Here is an 18341-nt window from a genome sequence, read left to right on the forward strand (position 1 = left end):
TTTCAGTGCCCAATTCATGGCTTCTTTAAAAACTTTGTTTATCTACAGCTCAGCAATATACAACAGCTCTGGCAAAAATTGAGACCACTGCAAAATTTTCAGTTTTTCAGATTTTTCTCTTGATAGTTATATTTTTTGAGTAAAATGTAAATTGTTCTTTTATTCTATAAACTACTGACGACATGTCTCCAGATTTCCAAGCAATACATTTTGTATTTATTTTCTGAAAATGAGAAATGGTCAAAATAACAAAAAAATGCATTGCTTTCAGACCTCCAATAATGCAAAGAAAACAAGTTCATAATCATTTAGAAACAACAATACTAATAATGTTTTAACTCAGGAAGAGTTCAGAAATCAATATTTTGAGGAATAACCATGATTTTTAATCACAGCTTTCATGCGTCTTGCCATGCTTTCCACCAGTCTTTCACATTGCTTTTGGGTGACCTTATGCCACTCCTGGTGCAAAAATGTAAGCAGTTCTTCTTTGTTTGATGGCTTGTGACTATCCATCTTCCTCTTGATTACATTCCAGAGGTTTTCAATGGGGTTCAGGTCTGGAGATTGTGCTGGCCATGACAGAGTTTTGATGTGGTGATCCTTCATCCACACATTGATTGACCTAGCTGTGTGGAATTCGGTATTGTCCTGCTGGAAAAACCAGTCCTTAGAGTTGGGGAACATTGCCTGAGCAGAAGGAGGCAACTGTTTTTCCAGGATAACCTTGTATGCGGCTTGGGGGCGTGGACTAGTGTGGCATGCGAATAAGATTCCCTTATATGGTATCTACTTTCATTCCTTGCATTCCAAGCAAGGTGTGGAGAACAGGAAATGGCAGCCATCTTTATATCTGTGTCATGTGTATGATCTGAGAGCTGAATTATGTAAGGCAAATCGACATATTTCCCACAATGCTCTATGTCCAGAGGTTAATTAAGTATTTCATTTTATGGCTCTCCTCAACAATGTTTGTCATGTAGGTTGGTGACTAGGTCCGTAGTAATTATATCCCTAAATATCCCTCCGCCATATTGTAGTAAACTTATTCGCAGCATGCTAAATATAATTGCAGAGTTTCCGGGGTCCCCTTTGTGATAATGGGAGACTTTAATAATAATCCAAACTCTCATTGGGGCAAGGGGAGGCATGAAGTGCGAAGAGCGGGGGGAAACTGTACACCTTTTGGTAATTTGCTTAAAGAAACGGCGCTAATTGACCTATGGAGGACTCTGCACCCAGAGGGTGTATCAGTATTCCTGCTACTCTGCAATGCTTTCATCCCTCTCATGTATAGATTTGGCTCTAGGTAATGAAGCAATGCTAGGACTGGTAGTGGGAACCAAATACCTCCCGAGAATAGTGTCTGATCATTCACCCCTGTCTATAGAACTGAATCTTGGGGAGCAACGGCACCAAGATAGGCCCCTATGGAAATTAAATCCCTTTTGGTTGCAGCTGATGGAAGATGGTGGCGGTATTGGAGAGGGTTTGCAGGAATATCTTAGATTTAATGAAGGGTTGGCGTCTATTGGAACGGTTTGGGAAGCTATGAAGGCTTACCTGAGGGGACTGTATATAAGAGGTATATCCAGGGTCAAATCTGAGGCAAAGAAGCAGGATCAGCTTGCATTTCAGGAACTGGGGGAGGTGAAGAGTGCTCTGATATCGGACCCAACGGCGGCACAGGATAGGATGAAGGCGGCTCAAAAAATGGTCACTAGACTGACTATACAGGTGGCGGAGAGAAACAAAATGTTCCAAACCATGCAGTCTTTTGAAATTGGGGAGCAGGCTGGTTATTTATTATCGGTAATAGCTGCAGCACTGAGGGAATCTGCATACATTGCATGCCTACAGTCAGTAGATGGGGCAGTACTTACGGATACCTCTGAGATCTTGAAAGTGGTGGGGGCATTCTACTCTGACCTGTATTCTACTAAGATGCATCCTGAGGTGAGGGAGGTGGAGTCATTCCTGAGTAGAGACCAAGTACTGATCCTCTCAAGGGAATCTAGGGAGCTGCTGGACAAGCCTTTTGACCTGGAGGAACTAGAACTAGCCCTGAGTAACATGGCGAATGATAAGACACCATGGATGGATGGATGGATTTATGGCTGAAGTATATAAGCAGCGTGGGGAGGTTCTGCTGCCTATGCTACTTAAGGTCTTTAATCCCTCTCTAGAGGAGGACGAGCTGCTGACGTCCATGCAGGAGGCAATAAAGAGGGTAAGGACCCCAGCTTGCCCGCATCCTATAGATCAATATCTCTATTAAAGGTACATGTAAAGCTTCTTGCTAAAATCATTACATCTCTAATACACCTGGACCAAGCGGGGTTTATGCCAAACACCACCACGGCAACCAAGCTTAGGAGATTATATTTAAATATGCCTATACCGGCGGAAAATAGGGGGCGACGGGTGATCCTCTTCTTGGATGCTGCCAAAGCCTTTGACAGTGTGGAGTGGGGGTAGTTATGGGCGACAATGCAGCGGATGGGCTTTGGGGATGTATATATCCGGTGGGTACAGTTACTATACTCTGCTCCCGAAGCTAGAAGCAGGGCGAATGGAAGCATTATGGATAGATTTTCTCTTTACGAGGTTACGAGGCATGGGTGCCCTCTTTCCCGCCTATTGTTTGCTATTGCCATTGAACCACTGGCGGCGGTGATACGGAGGGACACGGATATAGTGGGGTACTGATATGCAAGTATGGAGGGGAATGTGGCCCTGTAAGCAGATAACCTTTTATTGTTTGTGGGAGACGCAGGGGGGGTCCTTCAAAAATGTAATGCGGGTCATTTCCAGTTTGGGGAAAATATCAGGAATCACTATAAACTGGGACAAGTCGGTTCTGATGCCACTAGATGAGGCGCCCTCCAATATAGTAGTGACTCATTCCCTGGTGCAAGTGTATCTGAGTTCAAATATTTAGGAATAATGATATCAAATAAGTTGATGGACTATGAGTGTCTTAATCTTGCCCCCCTCCTACTTAAGTTCAAACAGAAAACTCTGGCCTGGTCCAAACTATATCTTAGGGTATGTGCACACGTTGCTTTTTTTTCCGCGCGGAAAAAAACGCACCCTCTGGCAGAGGGGAGAATTGTAAACAATGCTTTTTGAGAAACAACGCATCGAAAACGCATGCGTTTTTCATGCGTTTTTCATGCGTTTTTCATGCGTTTTTCATGGTGCGTTTTTTAAGACTTGTCAGTGATAATAAAGTTGGTTGAGCACAGACCTTTGGAAAAAAAAAACCTGTGATGTCATTTCCTTCTCCACATTCTGTTTGGATAAATGGGAGGGCTTGGAATGGAAGGAGCACCATTTGAATTTTGGAAAAGTTGAAATAAACTTCGCGCACCAAGCCCCTTAGGTACCTATACGTCAGAAAACCCCCACAAGTGACCCCATTTTGGAATCTGCACCCATCAAGGATTTTATTCAGAAGTATATTAAGCATTTTGAATCCACAGCTACTTCACCCAAAATGTTGCTGTAGCAACAATATTCTCACTTTTAGGCCCGCTTCACATGTCAGTGAAAAACACTGACGTTTTTCACTGGCGTGTAAAACACGCACATGTCCCTCCGTGTGCCGTGAATCACGGCACACGTGGGTTGTCTAAGTGCAATCCGGGCTCCGTTCTCCGTGGCCCGTGATTGCACTTAGAGATTAACTCACCTGCACCCGCTCCCGCTCTCCATGGTGCTGATCGCTCCCGCGGTGCAGCATCCGGCCGGCGCTGACCCCCGCAGCAGCTGCTTCCGGGTTGGCTGTGTCGTGCATCATGAATATGCGCGACAATAATGAGCCGGCACAGAAGGAACAGGGAGGACGGGCTGCAGAGGACATCGCTGGAGCCGGGTGAGTTAAAATGTTTTTTTATTTTAAAAGCACGTTTTTTTCTGGCACGTGTTTCACGGATCACACCACTGCGTGGTCCGTGGGACATCAGTGATGCCAGAAAAAAATGGACATGTCTCCGTGCGGCAATCACGCACACGCGGGTACGCTGCACGGAGACACGTGCAGTGAAAAATCACTGACGTGTGAGCAGACCCATTCATTATAATGGGTCTGCGTATGTCAGTGATCCTGGTACGTTTAAAAAAAAGCACAAACGTCCCAGAATCACTGACGTGTGAAAGGGGCCTAAGGCTATGTGGCCATGATCCAGCGACACGGCGTCTAGTACACAGTGCCAGCCTTCCTGCAGCTGCCCATGCCCACGATTTGGGTTCAGGCTGCTGTGGAGCTCTATACTACCTGCAGAGAACACTCGTCTCCGCAGCATAAATTGACATGCTGAGGCTCGGGAAGCCACGCTACCGGTCAGTTTATGCTGCGGAGAAAAGAAGCACAGTGGGCATGGGATCTCCAAAAATCCTTCCACTGTGCTTCTACTGCACAACGCAGCGTTATGGACGCAGGGAAAACACTCAGCGCCCATAACGCTGCAAACCCTGATTGTGGACACACAGCCTAAAAAGCGTCAATGGATGAAGGGATGTCAAATATATAGAACGTCCTACCCCCGCCTGCATATTCTAAGCTGGCACCTTTAGTACCTTTCATGTGGCACTAAAGGGTGCCTAGCTTAGTATTTATCCAATAAAAAAAAAAAAATGAAAAAAATGGCGTGGGGTCCCCCCTATTTTTGATAGCCAGTCAGGGTAAAGCAGACAGCTGTAGCCTGCAAACCACTGCTGGCAGCTTCATCTTGGCTGGTGATCAATTTGGAGGGCTCCCCATGTTTTTTTTTTATTTATAAATAAAGAATAAAAAAAAAAATAACGTGGGGTCCCCCCAAATTAGATCACCAGCCAAGGTGAAGCTGACAGCTGGGGTCTGGTATTCTCAGGGTGGGAAGAGCCATGGTTATTGGACTCTTCCCAGCCTAAAAATAGCAGGCCGCAGCCGCCCCAGAAGTGGCGCATCCATTAGATGCGCCAATCCTGGCGCTTCGCCCCAACTCATCCCGCGCCCTGGTGCGTTGGCTAACGGGGTAATAAATGGGGTTGATACCAGATGTGTAATGTCACCTGGCATCAAGCCCAGCAATTAGTGATGTCACGGCGTCTATCAGACACCCGACATAACTAATTGACAGTAAACAAAAGCAAAAAAAGACAACAAAAAATGTTTTATTAGAAAAAACACTCCCCAAATCATTCCCTTGTTCTCCAATTTAATAAAAAAAAATGGGTCCGCAGAAATCCATATGGATGTCACCTTCTAGAATATGGGGGCACGTTCAGGAAACGTATCCCCCATTTCTTCAGCGCTCTATTGGGAGACCCAGACGATTGGGGTATAGCTACTGCCTCCGGAGGCCACACAAAGCACTACACTAAAAAGTGCAAGGCCCCTCCCCTTCTGGCTATACCCCCCCGTGGTGTCACGGGTTCTCCAGTTTTCAAGCTTTGTGCGAAGGAGGTCAGACATCCATGCATAGCTCCACAGATTTTAGTCAGCAGTAGCTGCTGACTATTTCGGATGGAAGAAAAGAGGGCCCATATAGGGCCCCCAGCATGCTCCCTTCTCACCCGTTGATGGTGTTGTAAGGTTGAGGTACCTATTGCTGGTACGGAGGCTGGAGCCCACATGCTGCTTTCCTTCCACATCCCCCTGAGGGGCTCTGAGGAAGTGGGATCCTGCCGGCCTCAAAGCTCTGACGCCGGGCTCCATCCACAGACCCATTTGAACCTGCTGGATACGGAGCTGGAGTACCGTTCAGGGACATGGCCCTGCACCATTACAGGTACTCTGTGTCCCCGTACACACAGGCACAGCACACTCCAGACTTGCTGGGTGTGCTAGTGCGCCGGGGACAGTAATGGGTTACAGTCACTGCAGCTTTGCTGAGTGACTTTGTGTTTTGGGAACTACCGCGCCGGACGCTCCGGGAGCGGCGGCGCGGCTGGGACTTGTAGTTCGCCGGGGACTGGGCGCCGACCGCGCTTTTACGGCGGCGGCGCTTATAAATCCAGTCCCCGGCTTCTGCGGCCTAGTGCCGCTTCGTTCCCGCCCCCTCCCTGTCACTCAGGGAAGGGGACAGACGCTGAGCAATCAGCAGCGCCGAGGGCTGGAGCTTTATTTACATGCTCCAGCCCTCTCACTGCACACTGTCGGACGCCGGATTCCCGCTCTGCCTTGGGGGCACGCCCACGGCCCGCCCCTCCTCACACGAGCTGGGGAAGAAGCCGGCAGCCATTACTGCAGTCCGAGCTCGGACTTTCGGCACCAAGGCAGGACGGTGGCGATCATACACCCGCTTATAGGCGGGCGGTAAGCGCCACACATAGTGCTGACCACAATATAACTGCAGTGTGTACATGTGTTGTTTTTAACTGCATAGGTCGCTATATGCCCGCTTGGGGAGCGACACATCAGCAGCAGGAAAGCAGGTGTGCTAAGGCACAGGCTTTCTAGGCTGCTTGTATTGCACGACTGAGGTGTTCATTTGTGTTTATGCTTATATGCTATACATTGCACTGTACAGTCGCTAGTCTTAGCTATATTCTCCTGGAATGGCTAGACTACAGCAGCAGAAAACCAAGGGTGCTGGGGCACAGGTTTTTTTCTATGCTGCTTGTATTGCATGGGCTGCAGTGTGCATTTGTACTTGTGCTTGTATGCTATACATTGCACTGTATGGTCACTCTTCTGGGCTATATTCCCCTAGATGACTAGTCTACAGCAGCAGAAGAGCTGGGGTGCCAGGGCACAGGCTTCTATGCTGCTTGTATTGCATGTGCTGCAGTGTTCATTTGTACTTGTGCTTGTATGCTATACATTGCACTGTAGGGTCACTCTTCTGGGCTATATTCCCCTAGATGACTAGTATACAGCAGCAGAAGAGCAGGGGTGCCAGGGCACAGGCTTCTATGCTGCTTGTATTGCTTGTGCTGCAGTGGTCATTTGTACTTTATGCCTGTATGCTATACATTGCACTGTACGGTCACCAATCTTGGCTATATACTTCTAGATAGCTAGTCGGCAGCGGCAAAAAAGCAACACAGATTTTCAGTGCTGTTTTTACTACATGGGATGCTGTTCATGACACCGTCCCATTGTGTGCATGCTCCCCTGTAGCACGTCGTCTGCCGGGGTCTCTAGCACTTCGTCTGCCGGGGTCTCTACTAGTTGTGGCCAAAGAAACCACCTGTCAACCCTGTCCATGGACAGGGACGGAGTAGTCATAATATAGAGACTTGCAGTCCAGACAGGCCATGGGCAATCTACTTGACCAAAAGGCAGCTCTTCAGGGCTTTGATACTGACATCGCTCTCAATCCGGATACACCGGGTGGTAACGCCATACGGAATGATCCTATACCGTCCATCAATGGAAGGTTGGATCTTTCTCCCTCAGCTCCCCCAGTGGAGATAGGAGACGAACAGGAGAAGCCCCTTTTCAGTATCTCACACAGATATTGAGTATTTTTCTGGCCACGCTGACTTCAGAGAAGCAGTCCAGGAACACCACGCTTACCAGATAAGCGTCTTCTCCAAACGTTTTTAGGATACACGTTATCCCTTTTCCCCTGACGTGGTCAGCGCTGGACCCAGGGTCCAAAGGTGGATTCTCCAATCTCCAGGCTTGCATCTAGAGCCATAGTTGCACTGGAGATGGGGCTTCACTTAAAGATGCCATTCACAGACAGATGGACTCTGGTTGAAATCTGTCTAGGAAGCTATCGGCGTGTCGGTTGCTCCGGCATCCACAGCCGTATAGGCAACCTAACCTTTTCAGCTGTTCTTGCGCAGCTGGCCTTGAGCACAGGGACATCTGTACCGCAGAGGCGTCCGTAACCCCGCAATGTCTGCACTGCGACTTACCCTGTTAATACTGTCCTAAAAGTACAGTCGAGGTTTCGGTCCTTCCCAAGCTCCGGCAGGTCCCAATTGTCCTCGTGCAAAAGGGCTACAAAACCTCAGACGGGCTCAGATTCCGGCCGGGCTCAATCACGCCCAAGGAAGGCAGTCGGAGGAACCGCTACCAAGGCGGTCTCCTCAGGACTCTCAGCTCTCTCTCTCTCTCTCCGCATCCGCGGTTGATGGCAGACTCCCCCGCCTTTGGCGACATTTAGCTGCCACAGGTCACAGACCGGTGGGTGACGGACATTGTGCTCACGTGCACAGGACAGTGTTCTGTTCTCGTCCTCCGACTCCATTCTTCAGAACGGCCCCACCCCCCACCGAGCAGATGCCCTGCTGCAGGCGGTGGACGCTCTAAGAGCAGAAGGAGTGGTGATCCCTGTCCCCCCTCAGGAACGAGGGCGAGGGTTTGTACTCCAATCTCTTTGTGGCTCCAAAAAAGGACGGTTCCTTCCGTCCTGTTCTGGTCCTGAAACTGCTCAACGAGCATGCGAACGCCAGGCGGTTCCGGATGGGATCCCTCCGATCCGTCATTGCCTCAATGTCTCGAGGAGACTTCCTTGCCTCAACAGACATCAAAGATGCCTATCTCCACGTGCCAATTGCTACGGAGCACCAACGTTTTTCTACGTTTTGTGATAGGAGACGAACATCTTCAGTTCGTAGCTCTGCCATTCAGTCTGGCGACAGCCCCACGGGTGTTCACCAAGGTCATGGCAGCAGTGGTAGCAGTCTTGCACTCTCAGGGACACCCGGTGATCCCGTACTTGGACGATCTACTCGTCAAAGCACCCTCCCTCGAGGCATGCCAACGCAGCCTGAATGTTACGCTGGAGACTCTCCAGACTTTCGGGTGGATCATCAATTTGGCAAGGTCAAATCTGTCTCCGACTCAATCACTAACGTATCTCGGCATGGAGTTTCATACTCTATCAGCAATAGTGAAGCTTCCGCTGAACAAGCAGCGTTCACTGCAGACAGAGGTGCAGTCTCTCCTTCAAGGCCAGTCGCACCCCTTAAGGCGCCTCATGCGCTTCCTAAGGAAGATGGTGGCAGCCATCGAGGCAGTTCTCTTTGCGCAGTTTCATCTGCGCCAACGGCAATGGGACATTCTCCGCCAATGGGACGGGCAGTCAACCTCCCTGGACAGGGAAGTCTCCCTTTCCCTGACGGCCGAGGACTCTCTGCAATAGTGGCTTATTCCCACCTCATTGTCATAGCCCCCATCCTGGGCAGTGGTTACGACAGATACGAGTCTGTCAGGGTGGGGAGCAGTTGGTCTCCGCCACATGGCTCAGGGGACGTGGACTCAGCAGGAGTCCACCCTTCAGATCGATGTTCTGGAAATCGGGGCAGGGTATCTTACCCTATTAGCTTTCCAGAAGTGGCTAGAAAGAGAGCAGATCCGAATCCAGTCGGACATCTCCACAGCGGTGGCATACATCAACCACCAAGAAGGGACGCGCAGTCAGCAAGCCTTCCAGGAAGTCCGGCGAATCCTCATGTGGGTGGAGGACACAGCATCCACCATATCCGCAGTTCACATCCCGGGCGTAGAAAACTGGGAAGCAGACTTCCTCAGTCGCCAGGGTATGGACGCGGGGGAATGGTCCCTTCACCCGGACGTGTTTCAGGAAATCTGTTGCCGCTGGGGGGTGCCGGACGTCGACCTAATGGCGTCTCGGCACACCAACAAGGTCCCGGCATTTATGGCACGATCGCGCGATCACAGAGCTCTGGCGGCAGACGCCTTAGTGCAAGTTTGGTCGCAGTTCCGGCTCACATATGTGTTTCCACCTCTGGCACTCTTGCCCAGAGTACTGCGCAAAAATCAGATCCGATTGCAGCCGCATCATACTCGTCGCACCAGACTGGCCGAGGAGATCGTGGTACCCGGATCTGTGGCATCTCACGGTCGGCCGACCGTGGTCACTACCAGACCGACCAGACTTACTGTCCCAAGGGCCGTTTTCTCCATCGGAATTCTGCGGCCCTGAACCTGACTGTGTGGCCTTTGTGTCCTGGATCCTAGCGTCTTCAGGATTATCCCAAGGGGTCGTTGCCACCATGAGACAGGCTAGGAAGCCCACGTCTGCTAAGATCTACCACAGAACGTGGAAGATTTTCTTAATCTGGTGCTCTACTCAGGGAGTGTCTCCCTGGCCATTTGCATTGACTACTTTTCTTTCCTTCCTACAATAGGAGTTAGAAAAGGGCTTGTCGCTCGACTCCCTCAAAGGGCAAGTCTCAGCACTATCGTGTTTTTTTCAGAAGCGTCTAGCACGTCTTTCTAAGGTGCGCACGTTCCCGCAGGGGGTTTGTCATATCGTACCCCCGTACAAGCGGCCGTTAGATCCATGGGATCTGAACAGGGTTCTAGTTGCTCTCCAGAAGCCGCCTTTCGAGCCTCTGAAGGAAGTTTCCTTTTCTCGCCTGTCACAGAAGGTGGCGTTTCTCGTTGCGATCACATCGCCTCGGCGAGTGTCTGAGCTGGCAGCTCTGTCATCCAAGGCTCCCTTCCTGGTGTTTCACCAGGACAAGGTAGTGCTGCGCCCCATTCCGGAGTTTCTCCCTAAGGTCGTATCCTCGTTTCATCTTAATCAGGATATCTCCTTACCGTCCTTTTGCACTCATCCGGTTCACCGGTATGAGAATGATTTACGTTTGCTAGATCTGGTGAGAGCACTCAGAATCTACATTTCCCGCACGGCGCCCATACGCCGTTCCGATGCCCTTGTCGCTGGTACGCGCAAGAGGTTGCAGGCTTCTAAAGCCACCCTGGCTCGATGGATCAAAGAACCAATTTTGGAAGCCTAACGTTCTGCAGGGCTTCCGGTTCTTTCAGGGCTGAAAGCCCATTCAACCAGAGCCGTGGGTGCGTCCTGGGCACTACGACACCAGGCTTCGGCTCAACAGGTGTGCCAGGCAGCTACCTGGTTGAGTCTGCACACTTTCACCAAACATTATCAGGTGCATACCTATGCTTCGGCGGATGCCAGCTTAGGTAGAAGAGTCCTGCAGGCGGCAGTGATTTCCCAGTAGGGGAGGGCTGTTTTGCAGCTCTAACATGAGGTATTTATTTACCCACCCAGGGACAGCTTTTGGACGTCCCAATCGTCTGGGTCTCCCAATAGAGCGCTGAAGAAGAAGGGAATTTTGTTACTTACCGTAAATTCCTTTTCTTCTAGCTCTTATTGGGAGACCCAGCACCCGCCCTGTTGTCCTTCGGGATTTTTTTGTTGTTTGCGGGTACACATGTTGTTCATGTTGAACGGTTTTTCAGTTCTCCGATGTTACTCGGAGTTAATTTGTTTAAACCAGTTATTGGCTTTCCTCCTTCTTGCTTTGGCACTAAAACTGGAGAACCCGTGACACCACGGGGGGGTATAGCCAGAAGGGGAGGGGCCTTGCACTTTTTAGTGTAGTGCTTTGTGTGGCCTCCGGAGGCAGTAGCTATACCCCAATCGTCTGGGTCTCCCAATAAGAGCTAGAAGAAAAGGAATTTACGGTAAGTAACAAAATTCCCTTCTTTCTAGGAGGGCAGACCCTCCATTTGAGGAGAGTGGGTGCAAAAATCTGCACCCACTCTCCCCGGGTCACAGCTGCAGAGTGCGAGCAGCCAGCACAGCTCACACTGAACACTGTGCTGGCTGTCAGCTGCTCTGCTCATGTGACCGGCCAGCGTGCACTGTGAAGGAGGAGGGGGCCGCAGGGGATCAGCGCTGCGACCGGACAGGTATGTATGACACCGGGGGGAATAGGGGGTGAACGGGCAGGGCCTGGGGAACAGTTTTCTGTCGCATGTGTTATTGCACATGCGACAGAAATCATAGGAGCAGGGCGGCCGGTGCGCTACTGTGCGCGCGGCCATGTTGGATTTTCGGGAGGGGGGTCGGGGGTCGGGGCGGGCACTTTGGCGACACCGGGGGCTTTGCCAGGAAGTGAGGTCAACAGGAAGCCTCTTGACCTCACTTCCAGGTAAATGCCTGCGTTCTGGCGTGCCGACAAAGGCCGCGGACCGCAACAAAAAAGCAGGTCCATGCGTTGTGGCTGCACAACGCACAAAAGAAGTGACATGCTGCTTTTCTTTCCGCACCGATTTTTGGCATCCAAAACGCTGCGGAAAGAAACGCAGCATGTGCACTGATTTTTCAGCTTTCCCATACACTTTGCTGGGAAAGCTGAACGCATGCAATTTGCCACTGAAACGCTGCAGTTCAAAACGCAGCGTTTCCGCGGTAAAAAACGCATCGTGTGCACACAGCCTTACAGTGGTGTTGAGAGTCAACTTAATGAAAATGATACTAATGCCCCAGTTGTTATATGTACTCCACAATGCCCCGATATGGTTACCGCAAAATCGTTTTTATAAAATAAATTCTATCTTTCGGGGCTTAATTTGGGGAAAGAAGTACCTACGGTTGAAGCTAGAGTATCTACAGAGGCCGAAAGATGAAGGGGGGCTGGCTTTACATAACCCTTGGCTTTATTATTTAGCAGCCCAGAGCCAACACATGGTAGTGTGGGAGACAGTGGGCTTGGAGACCTCGGCAGGGAAGATTTTACAGTATGTGGTTGGGAGAGGCCCCCCGTTGGCCAGTCTTGAAGCGGGAAAGTTTTGCTTGAACTCTACACAATATCCTACTGTACGGCTGATTGAAAAGGTGTGGGGCAGGGTTAAGCAGCTGAGGCAGATTACAGGATTTACTAAATATGCCCCTTTATGGGACAATCATCCCAATGTTACAGAATTTGTATCCTTTAAGGAATTTGGCAGAGGAGGAGAATTGGAATCTGGTACCTTTTCCAAGTGGTGGAGGGAAACGTGTTTAAAACTTTTGAGGGATTGCTAAAGGGATTACCCATTAGAACATGGTATGTTCTACAAGTTATTGTAATTGTTCCATGCTTTAGAGTCACAGAATAGAACAGTACTGATTGTTATACAACCAGACAGTATAATATAATAGGAGTGCAGAGAGGTACAGTAGGCTCTATATCGATGGTATATGGGGGGCTCCTGTCTATGCTTCTTGGGAGGCATCCAATTAGGGTGTACAGTGCTGGCCAAAAGTATTGGCACCCCCGCAATTCTGTCAGATAATACTCAGTTTCTTCTTGAAAATGATTGCAATAACAATCACAAATTCTTTGGTATTATTATCTTCATGTATTTTGCTAGCAATGAAAAAACACAAAAGAGAATGAAACAAAAATCAAATCATTGATCATTTCACACAAAACTCCAAAAATGGGCCAGACAAAAGTATTGGCACCCTTAGCCTAATACTTAGTTGCACACCCTTTAGCCAAAATAACTGCGAACCGCTTCCGGTAACCATCAATGAGTTTCTTACAATGCTCTGCTGGAATTTTAGACCATTCTTTTTTGGCAAACTGCTCCAGGTCCCTGAGATTTAAAGGGTGTCTTCTCCAAACTGCCATTTTGAGATCTCTCCACAGGTGTTCTATGGGATTCAGGTCTGGACTCATTGTTGGCCACTTTAGTAGTCTCCAGTGCTTTCTCCAAAAACATTTTCTAGTGCTTTTTGAAGTGTGTTGGGTCATTGTCCTGCTGGAAGACCCATGACCTCTAAGGAAGACTCAGCTTTCTCACACTGGGCCCTACATTATGCTGCAAAATTTGTTGGTAGTCTTCAGACTTCATAATGCCATGCACACTGTCAAGCAGTCCAGTGCCAGAGGCAGCAAAGCAACCCCAAAACATCAGGAAACCTCCGCCATGTTTGACTGTAGGGACCGTGTTCTTTTCTTTGAATGCCTCTTTTTTTTCCTGTAAACTCTATGTTGATGGCTTTTCCCAAAAAGCTCTACTTTTTTCTCATCTGACCAGAGAACATTCTTCCAAAACGTTTTAGGCTTTCTCAGGTAAGTTTTGGCAAACTCCAGCCTGGCTTTTTTTATGTCTCGGGGTAAGAAGTTGGGTCTTCCTGGGTATCCTACCATACAGTCCCTTTTCATTCATATGCCGACGGATAGTACGGGTTGACACTGTTGTACCCTCGGACTGCATGGCAGCTTGAACTTGTTTGGATGTTAGTCGAGGTTCTTTATCCACCATCCGCACAATCTTGCGTTAAAATCTCTCGTCAATTTTTCTTTTCCTTCCACATCTAGGGAGGTTAGCCACAGTGCCATGGGCTTTAAACTTCTTGATGACACTGCGCACCGTAGACACAGGAACATTCAGGTCTTTGGAGTTGGACTTGTAGCCTTGAGATTGCTCATGCTTCCCCACAATTTGGATTCTGAAGTCCTCAGACAGTTCTTTGGTCTTCTTTCTTTTCTCCATGCTCAATGTGGTACACACAAGGACGCAGGACGGAAGTTGAGTCAACTTTAATCCCTGTCAACTGGCTGGAAGTGTGAGTTAGTTATTGCCAACACCTGTTAGGTGCCACAGGTAAGTTACAGGTGCTGTTATTTACACAAATTAGAGAAGCATCACATGATTTTTCATACAGTGCCAATACTTTTGTCCACCCCCTTTTTTATGTTTGGTGTGGAATTATATCTAATTTGGCTTTATGACAATTTTTTTTTTTTCTTTTTTTTTCATTGAAGACAAATTAAATGAAGATAATAATACCAAAGAATTTGTGATTGCAATCATTTTCAAGAAGAAACTGAGTATTATCTGACAGAATTGCAGGGGTGCCAATACTTTTGGCCAGCACTGTATGTGAAGTGGGTGGAGGATCTAGTAGAGATGGGAGAGTAGAAATGGGATTCCATTTTGCAATATGTTACCAAAATACCTGAGTGAAACGAAAAGGCTCTCACAGATATGTCATATATAGTCTATAAAGCCCCTGTGTGGATGCAGAAAGCGGGAGTGAGAGCAGACTCTAAATGCCTAAAATGTACAGTAGAAGAAGCAGTGTTGGTACTCATGTTGTGGGAGTGCCCGTGTTTACAGGGGTTCTGGATTATAGTCTTAAACATAATCCAATCTGTGATGCAGGTGGTGTTACCCAGGAATCCTTTGGAATGTGTGCTCGGCTATGTGGTTGAAGTGGTAGCAGACGAACATCAGAAATTGGCAGTTGCGCGCTTGCTATATGCGGCCAGGAAACTTACTGCCTCATATTGGCTGTCAGAAAATGCACCGACCCTTAAGGAATTTATCCAAAAAGTTAATTTCATTATTATAGAAAAAAATATCTATCTTAAAAAGGTGTAGAAGGGAACAGTATGAAAAGATATGGAGTAAGTGGCTGGACTTGCCAGGATTGGCATCATTGGAACTTCTGAAAGACAGGCTGTTCTGGTTATAAGATTTACGAAAGGGCTAACGGAAGCTGATTGGTACGAAGAAGAGTTCACTATGTAGAAAAAGAGAGGCAGACGGTTCGGTGAGACTTGAGACTGTGGATCGGGGAGGGTGGGGGGTAGGGATTTTTGTGTGAGGGAAATCCTTGCACATTGTTTTGTATGTTTGTATTGTGAAACTTTAAAATGCAATAAAAATCTATCAGATTAAAAAGCTTGTATGCGGCTTGATTCATACGTCCTTCGCAAAGTTTAATCTGCCCAATCCAGCCTTGCTGAAGCATCCCAAGATCATCACCGATCCTCCACCAAATTTCACAGTGGGTGCAAGACACTGTGGCTTGTACGCCGCTCCAGGTCTCAGTCTAACCATTAGATGACCGGGTGTTGGGCAAAGCTGAAAATTAGACTCATCAGAGAAGATTACCTTACTTCAGTCTTCTATGGTCCAATCCTTCTGGTCTTTGGCAAACTTCAGCCTGGCTCTCCTTTGCTTCTCATTGTCAAAAGGCTTTTTTCTAGCTTTACATGACTTGAGCTCTGCCTCTAGGAGCCTGTTTGTTACGAACTGTTTTTGCCGTGCACTTCGCCCCAGCTGCCAGTCTTCCTTTTGTAGGTCACTTGATGTCATCCTGCGGTGCTGAGTGACATTCGAATAAGATGACGGTCATCCGGTCAGTGGAGAGTCGCTTTCGCCCTCTGCCGATCTGTAGCTTTATTGTCCTCAATGTCTGCTGCTTGACCTTGTTGTAATGGACTGCCATCTTAGACATTTTAAGGATGGAGGCAACATGACACTCACTGTATCCCCTGCTAGTAAAGCCAGAATTGAGCCCTTCTTTTTCTCTCTTAACTTTTCTTTTCAACTCCTTTGGCATGGTTAAAAGTAATTGTTTTATTCCTATTACATTTGGGATATTATTAGCACTTGTTTTGCCATCCAGCTTGTCTTGCTGCAAGAAAATTGTGAAGACCATAACAGTGGTTTTTATACTTTCCCTCGTTAAATAAAATTTGGTTCAGGTTTTCGCATAATCAGAAGCACATTAAGTAGAATGAGGTGTACTCTGGTTGTAATTCAACTGACACTGGAAGGGAATGGCTGTCAGACATGTAGAGAAGCTGAATTTTATAAAACTGTGCAGTGGTCTCTTAATTTTTGCTAGAGCTGTATGTACATGATCTTCCAAGTACAGTACTTTCCAGGTCTGCTTCCCACTTGGTACTAAGACAGGGCAATTCCCACAACCTGATTTATTTATTTTTTTTATTGTATAATTGTTGGGATCTTTGCTTAGCAGAAGTTGAAAGAAGATTATAAAGGAGCATAAAGTGAACGTTACTACAACAATACAGAGTTTGCAAACAGAAGGAAGCAGAATTTAGTAATGAAGAGTATTGCAAAAAGCTTTTATGGTATCTTTTTTCAGGTGGATAAATTCAACACCGCAAAAAAAGTAAACCATGTACAGTAATATGAATTTGCTTTGCACATGTTCCTTCTTATGTCACTTTTAATTGCTTCAGGATTCAAAAACATTAAAGCTCTTAAAAGAAGTAACATGTTCAATCATTCTATGGCTCTGTTTGTAAGTCACCCGCTGTATATACTTGAAGGTTATAGATCAAAGGCGCTGACTAAGCTGTTTCAGGAAAAAGACTGCCAGCTATTGACTGAAGTGAGGTTGCCTAGAAAAACCTTGACTGGTCAACCAGTGTCTTAAAGACATCATATGCTTACATCCTAAATTAGAAAAGGAAAACTGCTCTAGTTCTTACATCTTCCTCACTGACATTCTTCCTATCATAAATTGTAGGCTTGTCGTATCGCCGGGGAATTACATGGATGCGAACTAAGGACAATAAGGATATGCTTTGCCTCCGTCCTTTGGACCTTCACAGCGCTTTTGCCATCTCAAATCATGTCCTGGAAAACAAATCTGAGTATGGATATTCTATATTTTCTTGAATAGGCATTTTAGCTTTAACCATTTTTTTTTGTACAAGTGAGGTAAAAACTAGACTACCTTCTATTGCTCTTATGATAATACTTTGGGTTCCCTCCAGTAAATACTATGTTTTCTTATATTTAGAATTAAATTCCTATAATGACAATTGTATAAGCAGGAGACCAATGAATCAGCCTGAATATTTTCTCTTCCCGCTCCCATTTGAACAGCCATTCAGCCCTCTAGTAACTCACAGCCTTCATTAGTTTGTCAAGACGTCAGAACTATAAATTCAAATGCAGAGTGTACCCACATGGCTTCATAGTCGTAACCAGTCCTGAGCATATATATTGGTTGTGGTAGTTGAACACATTTTTTTTTCTTCAGGCTTCTTTCAGAAATCACAACCACTTGGGATGGTTGTCAGAAGTATTTCTACAGATCTCTTGCTCGTAATGCCAGACTTGAGACCGCACTGCTGAATCCTGTGAAGGTGAGCGATACAGATGCATTGTGGTGAATGTGTGTATGTTTGGAAACTGAAGACCTATCATTTCTGCTATGAAAACGCTTGGGTATGTTTCACAGACTAGGAATCTGAAAGGAGAATATTTTTTTTTTTTTTTTTTGTTATTGCTGCTGCCTTCTGCCTATTAGAAAGGAACTGCAATAAATGCTATTTTATATTCACCACTTAATGACGCATTTGTTTTATTCCTAAATGACGACCCTTTTCTTATTAATAACTGAACTTTTTGATTTCTGGCACTTCTATTTTGCATCGTCATCTCATGTCACACAAGGCTGGGTTTTTTTAGACTGTTTTTTAATGAGAAATCATGCCTTAGAGATGACATGGCAAATCTTATTTGTCGATTGTAAACTTTGTGTCTAATAGAGGAAGTGGCATTGCCATGTACACATTTTGCTCATTGAGGACTTTGTAGGCCAAACAAAGCCAGAGTCAATTACTACTTCTGTCTTCTCATTGAAGTTCTCTACTGTCTCTGACAGCTGAATACTCGACCTACTCCCACTTTGTACATTATGAGCAAATTCAGACATCTGTATAACACTGCCTATGTCTCCAGTCTCAAACGCCACAGCCCGAGGCCATATGAGGCTGTTGATTTAGACCCATGACCAGTAATCACTGCTTCTTACATGGACTGTGTTGTACGAACGTCTGAATTTGCCTTGGTATCA

The 18341-nt window shown here is 47.1% G+C and overlaps 1 protein-coding gene across 2 annotated transcripts in view; it reads left to right on the plus strand.

Moving 5' to 3' along the window:
* Positions 1–18341, plus strand: part of MDN1 (midasin AAA ATPase 1) — a 585757-nt gene that overhangs the window by 443190 nt on the left and 124226 nt on the right. For both annotated transcript variants that reach the window (XM_075340129.1, XM_075340130.1), the window contains exons 76-77: positions 17004–17130; positions 17523–17628. In XM_075340129.1, the coding sequence (XP_075196244.1) occupies positions 17004–17130; positions 17523–17628 (233 nt within the window). The remainder of the gene's footprint in view (positions 1–17003; positions 17131–17522; positions 17629–18341) is intronic.

This window comes from Anomaloglossus baeobatrachus, chromosome 3 (genome assembly GCF_048569485.1).
Source record: "Anomaloglossus baeobatrachus isolate aAnoBae1 chromosome 3, aAnoBae1.hap1, whole genome shotgun sequence".
Lineage (NCBI taxonomy): Eukaryota > Metazoa > Chordata > Amphibia > Anura > Aromobatidae > Anomaloglossus > Anomaloglossus baeobatrachus.